General features: G+C 48.5%; 2 protein-coding genes across 2 annotated transcripts; both read left to right on the top strand.

Moving 5' to 3' along the window:
* Positions 1–5252: 5252 nt before the first annotated feature.
* aldh9a1a.1 (aldehyde dehydrogenase 9 family, member A1a, tandem duplicate 1) lies at positions 5253–9353 on the top strand. Its single transcript, XM_030083529.1, has 12 exons — positions 5253–5342; positions 5492–5651; positions 6098–6243; positions 6507–6636; positions 6729–6863; positions 7512–7708; positions 7783–7923; positions 8015–8203; positions 8285–8372; positions 8689–8830; positions 9008–9120; positions 9232–9353. The coding sequence occupies exons 2-12, from the start codon at positions 5510–5512 to the stop codon at positions 9324–9326; spliced, it is 1518 nt and encodes a 505-aa protein (XP_029939389.1). The 5' UTR covers positions 5253–5342; positions 5492–5509; the 3' UTR covers positions 9327–9353.
* A 1779-nt stretch (positions 9354–11132) lies between these two features.
* On the top strand, positions 11133–17557 carry med8 (mediator complex subunit 8). Its single transcript, XM_030083253.1, has 7 exons — positions 11133–11202; positions 11709–11830; positions 12325–12469; positions 12582–12722; positions 12822–12909; positions 13027–13266; positions 17199–17557. The coding sequence occupies exons 1-7, from the start codon at positions 11197–11199 to the stop codon at positions 17267–17269; spliced, it is 813 nt and encodes a 270-aa protein (XP_029939113.1). The 5' UTR covers positions 11133–11196; the 3' UTR covers positions 17270–17557.
* The last annotated feature ends 546 nt before the right edge of the window (positions 17558–18103 follow it).

Raw genomic sequence — 18103 nt, 5'->3', positions numbered from 1 at the left:
TTTCTGTATTACTGCAACAACACTAATAATAAAATAGACTATGTACTCAGGATCTATTTTTTGCTTGATAACCTAATGAGTTTTGACTTTGCAGGAGCAATTCTAAAATATTTCGGAGCTCCAGACATCGAGCCTGAGAGATCGTCTGAACATCCTGACCAGGAAGCCCCGGGGCCATCAGGTATCTCCTTCTGTCCAGGAAGCTCCAGAACAATCCCTAACATCAGAACCTTTTTCTGTCCAGGAAGCATCGGAGCAGAGGAAGACGCCGCCTTCGGGTTGAACTGGTTTTAATACAAACTCTTAGAGCAACTCCCTGTGTTGTGTCTTCCTTGGCAAGTGTGCTCACACCCGGTCAGACCCCTTTCATTGATAGTAAACTTCAACCAGGTCAAATTTTTCCATTACTCAACCTTTCCATAACCCCACCTCACAATTTTAAGCAGTGGTTTGTTTTGATTGTTGTACTTTAAAATACATGTTGATTTGTTATGTTTTCTTATTCAAAATAAACATGTTTCTTTTTATAAACACTCAATCTGTTTTATTTATTGACATATAGAGGATGGTTTTCCTCGTATTATAGTTTTATCGGTTTAACTTGCCTGAGTGGCTCAACTCTTAAGACGTTTGATTTTAACTGTAGCCTAGGCTTAGTAGACCATCTAAAGGGTTAGGAATCTCTTCTTCACAGTCTGACAAAATAGGGGCCCCCAGACAAAATCTGGCCTAGGGCCCCCATGAAGCTAGAAACGGCCCTGCACCTCACCTCTGACCCCCTATGTGTTCACGTATCGACCATAAGGTGTCGCCATTGTACCTTCAACCGTATCACAGGATACGATTAAAAGCTCTATAGACCGTCTTTGGTATCACTGTTTTGGTGCATAAAAAAACATATTTACAATAAATAAACCAGCGACGCTTAGCCTGGCGGGGGGGCAAGAAAATCCTGGCAGCCCGCCAGGCCTATAAAGCACTGAGGGAAATCCTGCTCTGATCACACGAAACACTTCTCCTCTTACTGCTGAGTTAACCAACACTGCCGTCATTGTAACAGGGGAACAAGGAGAACACTCAGCCTGCTCATGGAACCAAGAGCTTCTCGAAAAAAGACAAGACATCTGCAACTCCTTTCCAACCAAAGGGCAACGAAAAAGAGGATATCCTTTCCACAAATGACCCTCTGAAGACTAAAGAAAAGCCATCTGAACTGAAGTCAGAGTCCAGTGTGGCTCTGAAAAAGGTCACAGCCGTGCAGAGAAATGGAAAAGGAGGCTCCGCCGCTGATATCCAGCGACATACCCATAGCCGAGCCTTCATCAATGAGCAGGCTGCAACGCTCAAAAAAATATCTGCAGAAGCTCCGAAGCCACTGACTGCTGTCGCTCCAGTGAAAGCTGCTCCGGAATTGTACAAAGGCAGAATTATCCAGTCCAAGATCGGATCCATTTGGAAGTTCAGTTCCAACCTGAGTGCTCCGGATCCGAAGGCATCAGCAGCCACAACAGAGAGTGGACGGGTCGGGAATGTGGCCAAGAGCAGGCCCAAGTCTGTTTCTGAGGTTCCGGCGAGGGGAACTCGGCAGCCTGCGGCGTTCTCCTCAGCTTGACCTCCTGCTAGAACCATGCCAGCTACCAAACCAAAGGTCAGCAAGCCTGCTGCCTCCAGCAGCCTCAGTCAGTACAGATCAACCGTGGAGACCGCCGAGGAGAGGAGGTAAACATCTTCTCACACAGTCTGCTTTTCAGATACTTTTCAAATCTCTAAGTGTCCGTTTTCCTCCAACAGGGCGAAACTGGCTGAGTGGCTGGCAAAGGGAAGAGTTTGAAAAGACCGGCCATGGCGGCATCTGCAGCTCCCGCCAAAAACAAGACTGCTGCTAAAGCCTGGAGGCCATCCGAAGCCTCCGAGCAGGAGTGGAGTTGAGGCGCATGGGGGATGTGGACCTGACCTCGGCCTGGACGGACGAGTCCTGGACTCTGCTGCTCCACCTGCTGCTCACTGTGCAGACAAACAGGAAGCAGAGCTCCCAGCGCCCAGCAGAACGCAGCTCGGCATGGAGACGTCTCTGCAGCTGCTGGAAGTCTCAGAACTCGACCCTCAGGAAGGGGTGGAAGATGTAAGGAGGTTAGTTACCGATGGTTTGAAAAAAGAAGTCCATTCTCAGTGGTAATTCAGAGTGTTGTTCCATTTTTTCCAGATTGTTGTGAATCTGTGCTTCGCCCTGGAAGCAATGGAAACACCGTCTGCATGCAGTGACGGTGAGTTAGTCACTCTGTGCCACCAAACTCACAATACCCCGGCTGTGTCTCACGCCAAACTGACATTTTCGCATCTTCACTTTAAAAGCCATAAAAAAGGTTGTTTTTCTTATGCTTGTCAGGATGCTTTTCTACTTGCAGCACATTCACCCAACATAAGAAACAATTCAACAAAAAAAAGCATGGATGAATGAAAAGTAAAATGTGAATTTAATGTGGAGCGTGAATGCTGCTGTGTGACTGACACTCCAGCTCGTGCTAAGAAACAGTCTAGTTGAGTGAATAAAGCTAATTTAATAAATTCAGTGTGTTGTCCTGAATGCGTCATGTTGTCTGTGACAGACTGCACACAGGTGACAGACGAGCGCAACGATGCTGAGGCGGAGAGTAGCAAACCAGAGGAAGACAGGTCTGAGGACGTGCAGAGAGTGATGAGGAGGATACAGAAAGTGAAGATGAAGGTGTGATGGAGTCGCCGCTGCAGGCGGAGGACGCCTCAGTGGTCAAATACAGCATCAAGACCCCGCCGTGCCTGCAACAGTGAGTTCCTCGGCTCTTCTAGCCCTTTCATATCTTCGGCTGTTCTGAATACTAAAACCGGGGCGAGTCCTCCATCGTAGTGTCAAGAAGACCCTGGAGGACGGGGCCAGCTCGTCCAGGAAGAGGATCAACATCGGCGACCTGAAGCTGGTGACCCCAGTGATTTTATCAACGCTCTGACATTATTCTATCTTAATCTGTTGGTGGTTTCAATCAGCTGCTGGAGCTGCTCTGCGGAGCAGCAGCCATTATTCACGTCGTGCCTCTTCTTTAGGACTCCCTCTCCATTGACCACTGCGTACTCCAGCAATGCCTGGAAGTTGCTCGACCCAGAACTTTCAGTCTGACCATATGTGGGGCGAGTAGGAGGAATGTTCTGTTCTCCCAACAGCAGAAGAGCTTCAAATAAAGTCTTGAGGTACTGTTTGTACTCATCTTCGTCAGGTGCGTCTTGTATTTCTTCCTTAATTATCTGTTCTTCAGACTTTTTGACTCCTGAAAAGGAAGGATCAACTTAATAAGTCACACTTCTGTTACGGTCAAGCAAGAACCGTACATATTGATATTTTGTACTTACTTTTCCTCCCCTTTGTCTTTGTTTCATTGTCTTTTGTCTATAAAAGAACAACAACAACAACAAAACATGAAACTTATTGATGAACAGGTCCAAGCTGTATGAAAAACACACTGATGGTGTTAAGTATGAAGATAAAATTACTTAGGATGAGGCTCTCGTTAAGCACAGGCTTTTAGCTGGTGGCTGAATGTTGAATTTGGCTGAATGTGAACAACAACCTCTGTTGTGTTCTGTGGTTTTGTAAGTGTTTACATGACAACAGTGCTTGGAGCAACTGTAAATGGAACTTATTGAAAATAACTCACATGTTGGCAACTTCAAAACTAGGATCATCATCGATGGTGTGGAAGTCCACAGTGGCAACTGGAGTGGTAATGCTCTTTGGACTCTGTTATGCTCTGAACATGGAATATCCACAGGGGTTCAGGTTCACCTCTGAGGCTCTGAAGATCCTGATGGAGCTTGGTTCCAGCAAGATGAGTGGATGTGTGTTTCCGGCATCCAGTGTGTGAATCTTTGCCTGTGTGTATTTTTGTTGAGGTAGCCTGTACCACAAGCTTCTAGCCAAAACTTTACAAGGAGGAGAACCTCGGTGGCACTTTGTTGCACCTCTGTTTTCCACTGTTTTCCATCCTGTCCTTCTCCCTCCCTCTCCTCTCCTCTCATCTGCTTCTCTTCCTTTGCTTTGTTCTTCTTTCCCCTCTTGTCTCTCCATCCTCGACTCATCTCTGGTTTATATGTTGCCAGATGTTAAGTATGTTGCATATGGTTTGTGTTAAAGATTAATAAATATATTTAAAGTAATCAGTTGGCCAAGTGTCTTTTTTAATAGAGGTTATAAAATTGGCAATGCAAATTATTTTAGGTCAAACAAAATGTGAGAAATATAGTTTGGTGATACATAAATTAATTAACTGGTGTCACTGTAAACATGTTAATTCAGTTGCAAGTAATAAATTAGCTTGATTCAATTTCAATTTAATAATTTGGTTCAGTAATTAAAATGTTAAAAAATAATTTGGATCAAGGCAAAAAATTAAGGTTGGTTCAGGAGAAGTATTATTGTTTACATCAACATAAAATAATCAGGTCGTAAGAAGTCACTAAATTTAGTTTCTGTGAAGCCAAACATTTTAGATGTGATATCTGGACATCATGTTTTTTAGTTTAAGTGGGGTTATACTTTTTTCAGTGTAACATAAAGCCAATTTCAACAATACATTATGCTACAAAATACTGTAGACTCAGGAGTGAGGGTCATAATTTACCGCTCCAAGGTGCAGCAGCAGCTGAGTGATGAATAAAGGATACACTCTGGAAAGGTCAGCGATGGACAAACACACACACTCACATTAAGGCCGCCAGTTATCCTCACATGCATGTTTCTGAACCGTGGGAGGAAACCCACACACACACAGGAAGAACATGCAAACCACACATAAAGGAGCTGAACCCAGATCTAATCTAATACTTTTGCTGTTTTGTTTTTTTGTTTTTGCATTGGACACACTGGATGGATAGGAGCTGTGAGGCAGCAGATCAGCTGGGTGGTACTGCCTCTCCTATCCCTGAGGGAATCGAACCATCCACTCATTTAAACCCCGCTGCTGCTGCTCACCAAAAAAATTCACGAATTCACTCACCAGTGGAGGCACGTGCCATGCAAGACACTCCGTCCATTCACTGGGAGCAGTTTGGGAATCGGTGCCTTGCTCAAGGGAACTCAGACAAGACATTTTCCCCTGTGCCTGAACGTATGCACGCAGCATTGATCTGGACGGAGTGTTGTGTAACGTCTGCCACCGCCCCACCCCCGGACCCGGGGCGGCTCGCGAGCAGCCCGCCCGGCAGGGGGCGTGTCCCGTCCGGGGGCGTGGAGTCCGCCGCCTCATCTGGGTCTCCCGGCCCCGCGAGCGACACTCCTTCAGCTCCAGCATCTGCAGAGAAGAGGCCCCTGTCCTGTGAGTGTCCGCGGCTCATCCGAATGTTGTAGCTAAACCGAGCGGCGCGCGCCGCGGGCTGCGGGCCGTGTCGCGCGCCGCTCGCGGCCCGCTGCAGCGGCCTCGCTCACGCGCCGCTGCCTCGCTCACGCGCCGCTGTCTCCGTCCAGGCCCTCCATCTGCTCAGCATGGCCCAGTCGATCCTCGACGCGATGTCCGGAGCCTCCACCGGGACCCTGCAGGTCACCGACCCCCTCAACTTCTGGGGCGGGAGGCGCGTGGCTCCCCGGCAGCAGGCCGACGCCCAGGATGTGTTCGAACCGGCGACCGGTGAGTTTTTAGGCCCTCGCCGTTGGGAGTGAGGCGGGGAGTGCTGACCCCGGGCTGAGGACGAGCTGTTGCATAACGCCAAACTTCTACTGTTTTTCCTCGGTTTGTAGGGAGGAGTTCACCGCGTCCTCTCTCCTCGGCTTATGTCCCTGTCTCCCCCGTTCCCACCTCCACTGTCACAGACACACACTTTACTCCTGTCCAGACCCGCAGTGCCACAGTGAAAACTCTAAAGCTCCACACACACGCATTCTAACACCCTTTTGCACACATGGAACAGAGAGCTTCTGTCTGACACATAAAAATATACACATTCCTTTGTATCTTCTTCACAGTGGGGCTTTTTATGTCATGGTGACTTAAGATAATCCATTCACCTGGATTCGGTGCGCTGATAGTTTGATGGTTTCCTGTCTGCTGGGCCGTCTGAACCCTCTCCTCCGTAGGGAGGGTCCTGTGCCAGCTGATCCCCTGTAAGGCCGAGGAGGTGGACGAAGCCATGCAGAGCGCCCACACTGCCTACCTGAAGTGGAGCAAGATGTCGGGGATGGAGAGGGCCCGGGTCATGCTGGAGGCTGCGCGAATCATCAGGGTGAGCCGGGCAGGTCGGCGTTCAGACGCGTGTGGAGCAGCCGCGTTGTTCAGACTGGCTACATAACTGACATCCATATCTACTGCTGCAGGCCAGCGCCAGACAGCAGCGCATTCTCTCCTCTGATGGCCTACGTTTGACCCAATCCGCTCTGCTGCTTTTGTCTCACGATGAACAGAGAGTGGACTGAATGCTGACGTTGCATAATCTTCACCGAGCGCTGCGGAATCACATGTTCTGCTCTTCTGCTCCCGCTGAAACAGGAAAGGAGGGAGGCCATATCGAAGCTGGAAGTCATCAACAATGGCAAGTCCATCACCGAAGCGCTGGCGGACATCGACTTCTCCTGGCAGTGTGTGGAGTACTACGCCGGCCTGGCCGGTACGCTGGCAGGTAGGTGACCCAGCGGCGGTGCGCTTCCCGGCTCTTTAGCCTTCCGCTTCACCGCGGTCTAAACCCGGACTCGCGGTTCTTCCCCGTTCAAGGCCAACACATCCAGCTGCCCAGCGGAGCGTTTGCCTACACCAGGAGGGAGGCTCTGGGCGTCTGCGCAGGGATCGGAGCGTTCAACTACCCCTTCCAGATCGCAGTGGTGAAGTCCGCCCCCGCTTTGGCGTGCGGTGAGTTAATGTCTACCGCCAGTCGTCTAAATGAAGATTAGCCTGTGAAAAGCCGTGGATGTCTTCCACCACAGGAATTACACATTGCCTTGTTCCTTCAGCAGAGATTGTGAAACCACTTTATTGCAGCGAAACGTCAAAGCAGCGTGTTGTCCTGAGTTAAATACGACCTTTGTTCAATTCGTCTGGTTGTGTCTGAGATGCCTCGCTGCATCTGGTTCTACTCAGCGACATTAGTCGCTTCGCATGCCCACATATCGAATCCATTTTCTGCCGGGACGGCGAGCCAAAGCTGTTTTTACGTCCGGCTAATCTCCAGTGGAGTGTGAGCTCAGACACGGCTCGGGGAGCGGCGGAGGCTCAGTGGGTCGCACCGTTTGTACTTTATTACGCCAGTCCCATAAAAGCCGACAACTCGTCGGTCCGGTCAGTCGGACTTGATAAGTGCTCCACAGATAAGTGACTGTGAAAGGGACAATTAAACCAACGGCAACTTTGATGATAAAGCTAAATGACGTATTAAAAGGATTGCGAGCTTAAACAGATGCTCAGGATGTGTGTTTTTGTGATGTCTGCGGCTTCACGTTGTTTCGCTTATTTCTCTTCACGATTCTGTGTGTGTGTGTGTGTGTGTGTGTGTGTTTTCAGGCAACGCCATGGTATTCAAGCCTTCTCCCATGACTCCTGTGACCGCTGTGATCCTGGCCGAGATCTACAAGGAGGCCGGCGCCCCCGACGGGCTCTTCTGCGTGGTCCAGGGAGGCCCCGAGACCGGAACCCTGCTCTGCCAGCACCCGATGGTGGCCAAAGTGTCCTTCACCGGCAGCGTTCCCACGGGAAAGAAGGTAGCGCCGCGGCGCCGTGTGCGTGCGACGAGTCCCGCCGGCCGTCACCGACACCTCTGCCTCCCCGCCCGCAGATCATGGAGATGTCGGCCAAAGGGGTGAAGCCGGTGACCCTGGAGCTGGGAGGGAAGTCTCCTCTCATCATCTTCAAGGACTGCGAGCTGGAGAACGCCATCAAGGGAGCGCTCATGGCAAACTTCCTGACGCAGGGCCAGGTGAGGCTCGCCGCCCCCGAGTGCTGAGCGTGACCGACGGGCGCCGGCGTGTGAACGCTCACGAGGCGACGTGTGTCTGGACCGTCCACAGGTCTGCTGCAACGGCACCAGAGTGTTTGTGCAGAGAGAGATCATGCCAAAGTTCCTGGAGGAAGTGGTGAAGAGGACCAAGGCCATCCCCGTGGGCGACCCCCTGCTCGACGCCACCCGGATGGGCGCTCTGATCAGCAAGCCCCAGCTGGACAAGGCGCTGGGGTTCGTCAGCCAGGCCAAGAAAGAGGTGTGTGGCGTCGTGGGACGGCGACGAGCTGCCGCTGGCGGCTCATTCAGTTCTCTGACTCAATAAATATTTATTTCCCAGGGAGCCAAGGTGCTTTGTGGAGGAGAACCTTTCACCCCAAGTGACCCTAACTTGGCAGGGGGCTATTACATGTCACCCTGTGTGCTTGGTATGTAGAGTACACACACACACACACACACAATTAGCTGCTGGTAGTGTGGAAAGACATCTAGATTTATGTTACACACGTTGCCTCATCTGATGGCCGATCTGCCATTGTTTATCCAACTTTAGAGTAAGTTTTTTTAGAGTAAGTTTGTAAGTTTTCACATCTTTATTTATTTTTAAACAGAAACTCCCTGCAGCTCCTTTTCCTCCCATATAGCTGTTAGTCCGTTGATGTTTCTGCTTCTGCATTAACTTGCCCGGATGCTGTGTGCTCGGCGAACGCTGACGTACACGATGCCGCCGATCTCTCGCCGCAGACAGCTGCAGAGACGACATGACCTGCGTGAAGGAGGAGATTTTTGGCCCCGTCATGTCCGTCCTGGCCTTTGACACGGAGGAGGAGGTCCTCCAGAGGGCCAACTCCACCACCTTTGGACTGGCGTCTGGCGTCTTCACCAGGTCAGCGCGCTTGTTAAACCGCGGCGGCGGCGCTCTTCAAGCTCAGGAGTTTATTGCTGTTTAATATCGTTAAAGGCAACTTGCTCCAACTTGGCACAGCCGGTGAAGGCGTCCAGTTAATCCTTGGCGTCGCAGCGGGTTGTTTTGCTGCATTCAACTGTCATTTCCGTTGTTCAGGGACATTTCCAGGGCGCATCGGGTGGCGGAGAACCTGCAGGCGGGAACCTGCTTCATCAACAACTACAACGTCAGCCCCGTGGAGGTCCCGTTCGGAGGCTACAAGAATTCCGGTGAGACGCCGTCAGCTTCCAGGGTTACCGTGAATACCAGACGTTTTGGTCCCGAGAGTGGCCTGTGCTGCTGAGAGAGGATTTCAGCCCGTCACCTGCTCTCCTCCGCAGGCTTCGGCAGAGAGAACGGCCAGGTGACCATCGAGTACTACTCCCAGCTGAAGACCGTGGTGGTGGAGATGGGCGACGTGGAAAGCCTCTTCTGAAAGCTTCCAGTTCCCCCACGGCTGAAACTCTTCTTTTCACTGCCTTTTTTTTTCTATATCCTAGAGAACCCCTGAAATGTGACACAAACTGAAATGATGACCCAGAAAATACAGCTGAAATGTATCAGGAGCCACTTAGGACACGCTGTGAATTCACCGGTAGCAGGAAAACTACTAACGGCAGATAGCTTTTTGTACTCTGTGCTGTTATCACTTTCTCCAGCAACTGTTTTCTTCACATGGAAATAAAACACTTAACAGGAAAAACTGTTTTGTGTGGCCGTGTTTGAATGGTGACAGTGAGACGCTAACTGGCACATCGGCACATCAATATGGGGCTTCCTTAGTGCCGTTTGGCAGCTGTTCACCTAAAACTGCTTCTGTATCACTTTTAGTTCTGTCATTTTATATTTAATGCCATATTTCAATTTTATTTCTATCGCTTCTCTCATAATTTCAAGGCATTTTTACAGCGAAAAACCAACAATTATGCATGATCAAGCAGAGGAGACAGCTGAAACAAAAAAACTTGGTTTAAACAGGACGAAACCTGCAGAACCAGGGTCAGAGGAGACTTTCTGCAGAACCAGACTCAGAGGTCCATTTCTTGCAGGCGGATCTGGAATGGGGACTCAGACCATGAGTTTTCAGTTCCACCATCAGATCCTGCAGGGAGGTATGGCAGAGACAGAGCACAGACTGCAGGAGCCAGATAGACCTTTAGTGACATGGTGGACAAACATGGCTAGTGACAAAGGAAGTCAGCTTAGTGTAGATCTCCCAGAAATCAACACCAATGACAAATTACCAGGTGTGGTCTACCTTCCACCAGCACATATCTGACCCTCATTATGTAACTGATAGTTGTGAAATGGTGGTAAAGCATCATTGTATTGATGAGGTATCTATTCATTTTGGGTGCCCCCCTATTCTCAGTATATTCCTGAACTCCACAAACGTAATGACCAAAAGAATCGTTTTTGTCATCTTCCACCAAATAAAAGTTATCTGGAGTCACAAAAACCGTGTTAAACCTTTGTAATGCCGATAACACAGCCCAGAAAGCTGCAAAGTTTTACCATACCATCATTTTTTCAGAAAATGAAAAACAAAAATAACATTAAAATACTCAGCAATGTCTTTTTACTTTACAGTCAATATTTTGGAATTGTGTTGACACATTTCAGCAGAAAAAGCAAGACAGTCCAGAAAGAGAGAGAACAGGTGAAAAAAGAAAAAGAAAAAAACTATCAAATGTTCAGACACTATAATCACAAGACAGAACATTATAGAAAACAAAACTCTCTTCCCTTTTGATAACGTTAATTATGCATTTTTCTTACAAATAAAATAAAATGTTTTCAATAATCAAGATAATTGCATGAAATCAGTAATAACCTGAAAAAGTTTAAATTAATCTTTAAATTAATCACATTTCCTCTGGTTTCCAGTTTGGAAAATGATTAAAAACATTTCGTTCCTCTTCTGTCTTTATTGATTTTGTGGTGCTGTTCTTGTACAGAAGATGTCTGGAGAAAGATGCTCATTCATGGATAACACGTGAATGAAAGGATAAGAATGACACCTGAACAGGAACCACAACAGACTCCACACACTGATCTCACTTAACCCGGAAGATGAACAGTATCTCACGAGCACGCAAGAGTACAAACTTTCAATTTGCCAGATTCTCCTTAAATTAAACAAAAACAACAACAAAAAAAAACCAAACAAACAAAAAAAAGAAAAAGAAAAAGAAAACAAAAAATGGGGGGGGGGGGGGGGGGGGAGTGGGGCGGAAGTGGTGCGTGACGTCAGAGGAAATGAGCGTGGGTGCCGGGATCTGGGAAGGTGGGCTTGTTTCTCAGACATGCAGGTAATAATCTTTTAAATAAACACGCCTTTTGTTTGAGAGACAAGCTATTAAGTCAACAATGCATGAATGGAGATTGTTTTTGCCAGGCCTGTTAGTTTCCGGTTCAGTGCGGTTTTCATTGAACGGGTCGCACATTACAGTAACTGCTAAACTTAGCTTAGCTTAACCCAGTGTTACGATTTGACTGGTGTCCGTGTTAATGTGTGTCTGCATTCAGCATTGCTCGTAACAACAGCATATGTCATGATAAGACTCCTGAACGGTACATTTCTAAGCTTTATTGTGAATGCGGTAACGCAGTGGTCGCCAGCACAGCTCCTGTTTCTGCACCTTTTTTTTTTTTTTTTTTTACATCTGCTGCTACTGTAACGAACAAAGAAGACTACAAGAAGTCAGTCACCAATTATCATAGGAACCAGTTTAGACAAAACACCAGTTCCGGGTAGCTACTTCCATGTAAACACAAGTAGAAATGTTCTCTTATCCGCGTTCTGTGTGTCTTTCAGCAAAGAGAAGAGAGGCAGTTAGAGGCATCGGTGGAGTCGCTCATCTCCCGTGTCTCTCACGTTAAAAATGCTCTTCACAGTTTCATCTTCAAACTAGAGAACGAGTACGAGCGTCTGGCCTGGTGAGTGAAAAGGTTGAATCCTGCGACCTGTAATCACGTTTCATTTAGCATCTCTTCTTAGGCGAAAACCAGGTGCATCCCCACACAGATGCTTAGATTTAGCAACTACTTACAGCGTAGTGATCATTTTGCAGCATCTGGCTGTCAGTGGCTGTGAGCAGATGATCCCTGATTGATCCCGCTGGGGAAATTATTTTGTTGCATTCAGTGAAGCCATTTGTCAACAGGCACTGGTGTGATTGCGCTGCACAAGTCATGGTTATCTATAGAGGTACACCTCTTAATCAGTACATCGTGTGGCAACAACTGAATGTGTTTATAGCCACAGATTTAAGAAGGGATGAGTAATTTAGCATACTTGTTGCTTTGGTTAAAATACTACATGAAGTAGTAATATGTAGAAGTCGTTTTAATGAAAATGTGCTGTTTCTTTAGATGGATTGTTTGATTTGTGAAAACTCATACTGTTTTATTTTTTCTTGTCCCAAATGAAGGCCGTCTGTTCTGGATAACTTTGCACTGCTGTCTGGTCAGCTTAACACCATTAACAAGCTACTGAGGAACGAGAAGACGCCATCATTTCGCAACCAGGTCATAATCCCACTGCTCCTGTCCCCGGACAGAGACGAGGACCTGGCGGTGTGTACTGCTGCAGCAGCCTGTGTGTGTGTGTGTGTGTGTGTGTGTGTGCGCATGTGTGTGTTTTGTTTACTTGCCTCTTTGATTGATGCGTCCCCCTGCTCCCTGACAGAAACTCACGGAACAGCGAGTGCCTGTGTTCAGCCATGAGATTGTGCCAGATTACCTGCGTACCAAGCCCGACCCGGAGGTTGAGGAGCAGGAGAAGCAGCTGAGCACAGAGGCAGCGCGCATCGGGCCCGAAGTGGCCCAGGTCAGTTAGTCCCCTTGTGGTTCCCTGATGTATGACTGTTTACCCTTTGAGTGTTTTCACTGGTGTTGAAGTCTTCCCGCCGTATTTTCCTCCGGACAGAAACAGATCCAGACCTTGAACAAACTCTGCTCAAATCTGCTGGAGAAGCTCAACAACCCACGCGAGGATCGAGATGGAGAAAGTGCAGGTAATTTTCTTCCTGCTGCTCTTTGTTTCAGAAAAAAAAATTGTTCAGCAATTCAGAACTGTCTCCATTGTGTGTGTTTGTGTGTGTATTTTCTCCCATTCACTTTTAAACTTCCAGGAATGAGACAGAACAAACCGTCGTTCAACCCCGCTGACACCAATGCACTAGTGGGTGCTGTGGCTTTTGGAAAGGGACTTTCCAAGTGCCGGCCCCCTGGTCCCGTGACCACCGGGCACCCTGGGCAGGGGCCAATGATGAGCGGAGGCCCCACTTTACAGCAGGTCACACTGGGTGGAGGATCAGGCCAGCAGGCTGGGATGGGTGGACCTGTAGCTCCACAGCAGCAGGGGCAGCCAGGTAAGAGTACCCTGCATGAAGAGACCTGATTCACATCTGTGACACTGCCTGCACAGTTCAGGGTGAAGAAACAACTCTTCTGGTTGTTTCTCTTCTGATACTCTTGCGATTGTTTGTCAACTAACGTATAATAAATGCACGGAAGCTTTGTAAACAAAGGACGTTGGCTTTGCTGCCAGTGTGTTTGTCGTCACCTCATTCACATGGTTTATGTAACTGGGCCCAATTGTTAGTGTAAACATTAATATTTTAAATCATCAAATTTGAGTTAGTTTCTCAGCAGTGGATTTAGACGGTCACCAGGTCACCGTTTGCAACTAAAAACCAGTTTTGTCCATGAAAAACTCACTAAGAAACACACAGGTCAGGCATCCAAATATTTTGTTTTGGGCTCCTGGCCTCTAAATCCCAGATTGAACCATGAATAATTCAGTCTTTGTGGGCAGAACTCCATATTAACGCTTGTCCGATCGTCCCAGACAAGGAAGTATCCTGATCAGCTGATCAGAAGCTTCTGGAGATGTTTGGTGTGATGAGGCCATATCTTCTCCTGTTGTGTTTGTTTACAGCACAAAAGCTGAACGTGCTCAGTGTCCTTCTTCGTTTGTGGCCAGAGTTATGGCGCCACCTAAAGGCCTGGCACATGAACTACATCTTCTTCATGAGTCGTTCTGTAGACGGAAAACTTTGAGCCGCGGCTCAGGCACTGGGATGTACCTCACAGCTTGAGTCGGATTCTGGGAGGGTGGAGGTGATTCAGAGGGGGTGAATGTGATTGATTGATACTTTATTAATCCCCTCATGGGGAAATTCAGGGGTGATTCAGTAGCAACGCAGATAAAACATCACAGAATGATAATAAATAGCATTAAAAACAACAGAAAAAAAGAAGAATCCTGTGTATAAACCCCAGTACATTAATGTTACATTAACAATGCTCATTATAAAATGGAATGGCAGCAGGAACGAATGATCTCCTAAAGCGCTCCGTCCTACAGCGCACTGAGAGGACACGGTCTGAGCAGACAGTCTCATGTAGAGGGTGCCTGGTGTGACTGAGGATGGACATTAACTTTCTCCCCATGCACCTCTCCACCACCGCGCCCACAGTGTCCAGTGACCCCCCAACCACTGAACCAGCCCTCCTAACCAGTTTATCCAACTTGTTACTGTTTTTGACAGAGATGTTGTTGCCCCAGCAGACAGCGCCAGAAAACAGAGCAGCATCCACAGCAGAATGATAAAACATAGACAACATTTGGTTACACACATCAAAGGACTTCAGCCTCCTGAGGAAAAAGAGCTCTGACTCTTTTTATAGAGGCTCTCAGTGTTGATGTCCCAGTCCAACTTGTTATCGAGGTGTACACCCAGATATTTGTATGTGAGCACACATTCAATGTCCTGTCCATGAATGTTGACTGGCTGGAGAGAGTTCTCTTTCTTGCCAGATTTGATGATCATTTCTTTGGTCTTGCTTGGATTCAGAATGAGTGAGTTGTCAGTGCTCCAGTTACAAAAAGCTGTAACCAAGTCCCTGTACTCCCCTTCCTGGTTGTTCGTAACACAAGCCACAATAGCGGCGTCATCTGAGTACTTCTGAATGTGACCGGTGTCAGAGTGGAACTGGAAGTCAGAAGTGTACACAGTATAGAGAAAAGGAGCGAGCACGGTTCCTTGTGGAGCACCAACATTACTCACAACAGAGTCTGAGGTGATGTTGCCCAACCTCACGTACTGGGACCGGCCCGTCAGGTAGCTGTGGATCCATGTTATGAAGGATGGGACCACACCCAACCCCTCCAGCTGTTGTTTGAGAACGTCTGGTAGGATCGTGTCGAATGCGCTTGAAAAATCAAAGAACATAATCCTCACATATCCACCAGGTTCATCCAGGAAGGAGTAGGTCTGGTGCAGCATCCTCCACTCCCAGAGCCTCCTGGTAGGCAAACTGCAGTGGGTCAAGTGCATGTTGCACCAGTGGTCTGAGGAGGCGCAGGACAAGACGATCTAATGTCCTCATGATGTGCGAGGTCACAGCCACAGGCCTGAAGTTTTTTATCTAGTTGCACGCACTTGTTTTGGCACAGGAATGTGACCAGATGTTTTCCACAGAACAGGGACTCTACCTGACTGAAGACTACAGTTGTAAAGTGTCTGAAGGGGTAATGCCAGCTGCTCCGCACAGTCCTTTAATAGACGTGGGCTCACGTGGAGGAGAGAGAGTTGGTGTCCAGGGTGGGAGGGGTCGGCCGCCATCTTGCCAGCGGGCCTCAGGGTCCTGGAGGGGAGGCAGACTGCAGCCAGTGGAGCGGATGACTCTCTGCAGTCTGTCCTGGTCTGGGGCCAGGATGATGGAGTATAGCTGCACCATCGCCTTCGCTGGCGGGCTGAACTTCTTCAGCTGCTGCAGGAAGTGCATCCTCTGCTTTGAGCTGAGGTTCGGCTCCTTCATCAGCTCCCAAATCAACACGTTTTGGTGGGACACATCTCCTTGAATTGAGCGCTGGTTTATTTACAGAGATTATTTTCTGAGAATTTCTTCCATATTCAAGTAAAATTTGTACTGTGATGGGAAAATCTCAAATCGAATCCAGGGCTGACACGGTAATGGATTTTTTGGAGACGATTAATTGTCAGACAAATAATCACGACTGACGAATATATTGCCTGTTTTTTTTTTTCTTCTTCTTTGTATTCTACTATTACTTTGTAGCGCTGAGCGGCGACTCAGGAAATAACTAGAGGCTTTTGTTTCAACACTCCAGAGGTTTATTGTACCACATCAAGCTCTCCGGTACCACCGCATTTCGCAGGCCGAGAGCCACTCCCCCAGCAACCCCCGACTCACGGAGAAACAGGAAATGAAGTTATAAATTAACACAAATGAACGCTAGAACACAGGAACAAGCACAACTGATGAACAAGACAAACACAAATAAACGCTTAGAATGGCCCTGAACGGCCCAAACAAAACCCTCCCAGCATGCCCTGCGGCATGCAGCGCACAACAGCGACCCCGCAGTCGCTACAATATTATAACTAGCATGTTAGCACTTTTTTTTTTTTTTTTTTTTTTTTTACGGCAAAGTTTACACATCGCTTCCTTCGCGTCACTGGACTCTCCCTTATCGTTGGGCTTAAAACCGAAATGCATCCTCAGCGGTGCCCTGGCACCAGGACCGCCTCACCTTCCACGTTATCAGCCTAGCCTCGCTAACCATCCAGCCGAGACGAGAGGGAAACAGCAGGGCGAGGCATGCTGCTGCCGCTCCATGATGACGTCAGACTCTGAGTTTATGCAACTTTGTGGATAAAATAAATAATTCACGGTAACTGCGAAAATGAAAAATAATCGCGATTGGCAAATACTGTAATAATTGTGACTGCCCTAATCGAATCAGGCCCCTGTGAATCGAATCACATTGATTTTGGGGACCCAAATCGATATGGAGCTCTAATAGCCGCCCTGTGGACGCTAAGAAAAACAGTGCTACGTGAGCAAGAGACCGTGGGAAAGAGGAAACCTCTCAGAACTCAGATGGCTGTTTTCTGCTGGACTGGCTTGGTTCAGGGTGAAATGACAGAAACAAACCAGATCAGATGTATGATGCCTGCCTGAGAGGATTACCTGTTGTCCCACTGCCGTGATCTGCAGTGAAGCTGTCAAGGGCAGAAATGTTCTGCTTGTGAATGGCCTATATCATCGCCGTCTCTCACAGTTCAAACACCTTTTAAACTGTAACACAGATTAACCTTACCTGGTGGTTCAGTATTCATATTGCTAACAGCTGATAAAGTGATGGAGTGCTGCTGCAGCAAACATCGTGCTTTACGTGATCGACTGTGTTGATTGCCACTGCTCTAATGATGAATTAATAAATGTGTGGTGGAAGTGAGTAAACTTCCCTCCTCTGTCTGTGTTTTCTCAGGGAAAATGCCGAGCAGCATCAAGACAAACATCAAATCTGCCTCAGCGTCGATGCACCCTTACAACCGCTGAGCTCTGCGTCCGTCCCATGCCTCAGAGACCCTTCCACAGCTGTGTGGACCTTCACAACACATACACACGCATGCGCACACACACACACACACACACACACACACACACACACACACACACACACACACACACACACACGCACACACGCCAGCCTTTGAGCGAGGTGGCGTGGAAGAAGCAGTGGCACTGTGTTTTAGAAACGGCTGTGAGGCACTAGATGGCACTATGCTGCCATCCATGTTTTTAATTTAGGAGCCTTTTTCAATAAATGTGTCATTCAGCATTTTACATTGTGCAGAAGCACCGTTCAGGTTGTGTGTGTTTGTGTGTCTGTGAGCAAAATAATAACTTTTGAGTCAGAGGGGACAGTCCCCATCAAATGACCAGCCGGCGCGTCTCACGTCCGTCTCCTCTCCCCCGTCCTCTTTGTCCATTTGGCTGCAGCAGCAAAGGTGAGAGTAATGAGGCTGGACGTCGCTCTGCGTGGCCTGATAATGTCAGAGTGTTTAAGGGGGGAGGTGAGGGAGTATCGGTGCTGACGGGCGGGGCGGGGGCCCTCTGTCCACTCCAATCCCTGTCGCGGCCCCGCGCCGTGCAGTGACCGCGCCTGCTGTCACGGCGGCCCACAGCTGACCTACATACCCCCCCCTGTGCCCCCGCGCCACGCCGCCGACGTCTCGCTGCGTCAGCCGCCGCGCTCCGGTGCTCTGCTGAGACAGCTCAAAGCTGCACAAGGTCGCACTCTGGTTCGCAGATGAGGCTGAAAATGATAAACAAAATGAAGAGAGAGCGAGAGAGGCGACATGCTGCGGAGCGCCCAGGACTGAGCTGAGC

The sequence above is a fragment of the Salarias fasciatus genome, chromosome 23 (assembly GCF_902148845.1).
Source record: "Salarias fasciatus chromosome 23, fSalaFa1.1, whole genome shotgun sequence".
NCBI lineage: Eukaryota > Metazoa > Chordata > Actinopteri > Blenniiformes > Blenniidae > Salarias > Salarias fasciatus.
This window is presented reverse-complemented; position numbering and strand designations above follow the sequence as displayed.

Coding starts and splice junctions, on each gene's coding strand:
- aldh9a1a.1 (XM_030083529.1), top strand. CDS start 5,510: ATGGCCCAGTCGATCCTCGACGCGATGTCCGGAGCCTCCACCGGGACC. Junction 5,652..6,097: donor TGTGTTCGAACCGGCGACCG/GTGAGTTTTTAG, acceptor TCTCCTCCGTAG/GGAGGGTCCTGTGCCAGCTG. Junction 8,373..8,688: donor CATGTCACCCTGTGTGCTTG/GTATGTAGAGTA, acceptor CTCTCGCCGCAG/ACAGCTGCAGAGACGACATG.
- med8 (XM_030083253.1), top strand. Junction 12,470..12,581: donor ACAGAGACGAGGACCTGGCG/GTGTGTACTGCT, acceptor GCTCCCTGACAG/AAACTCACGGAACAGCGAGT. Junction 12,723..12,821: donor TCGGGCCCGAAGTGGCCCAG/GTCAGTTAGTCC, acceptor TCCTCCGGACAG/AAACAGATCCAGACCTTGAA.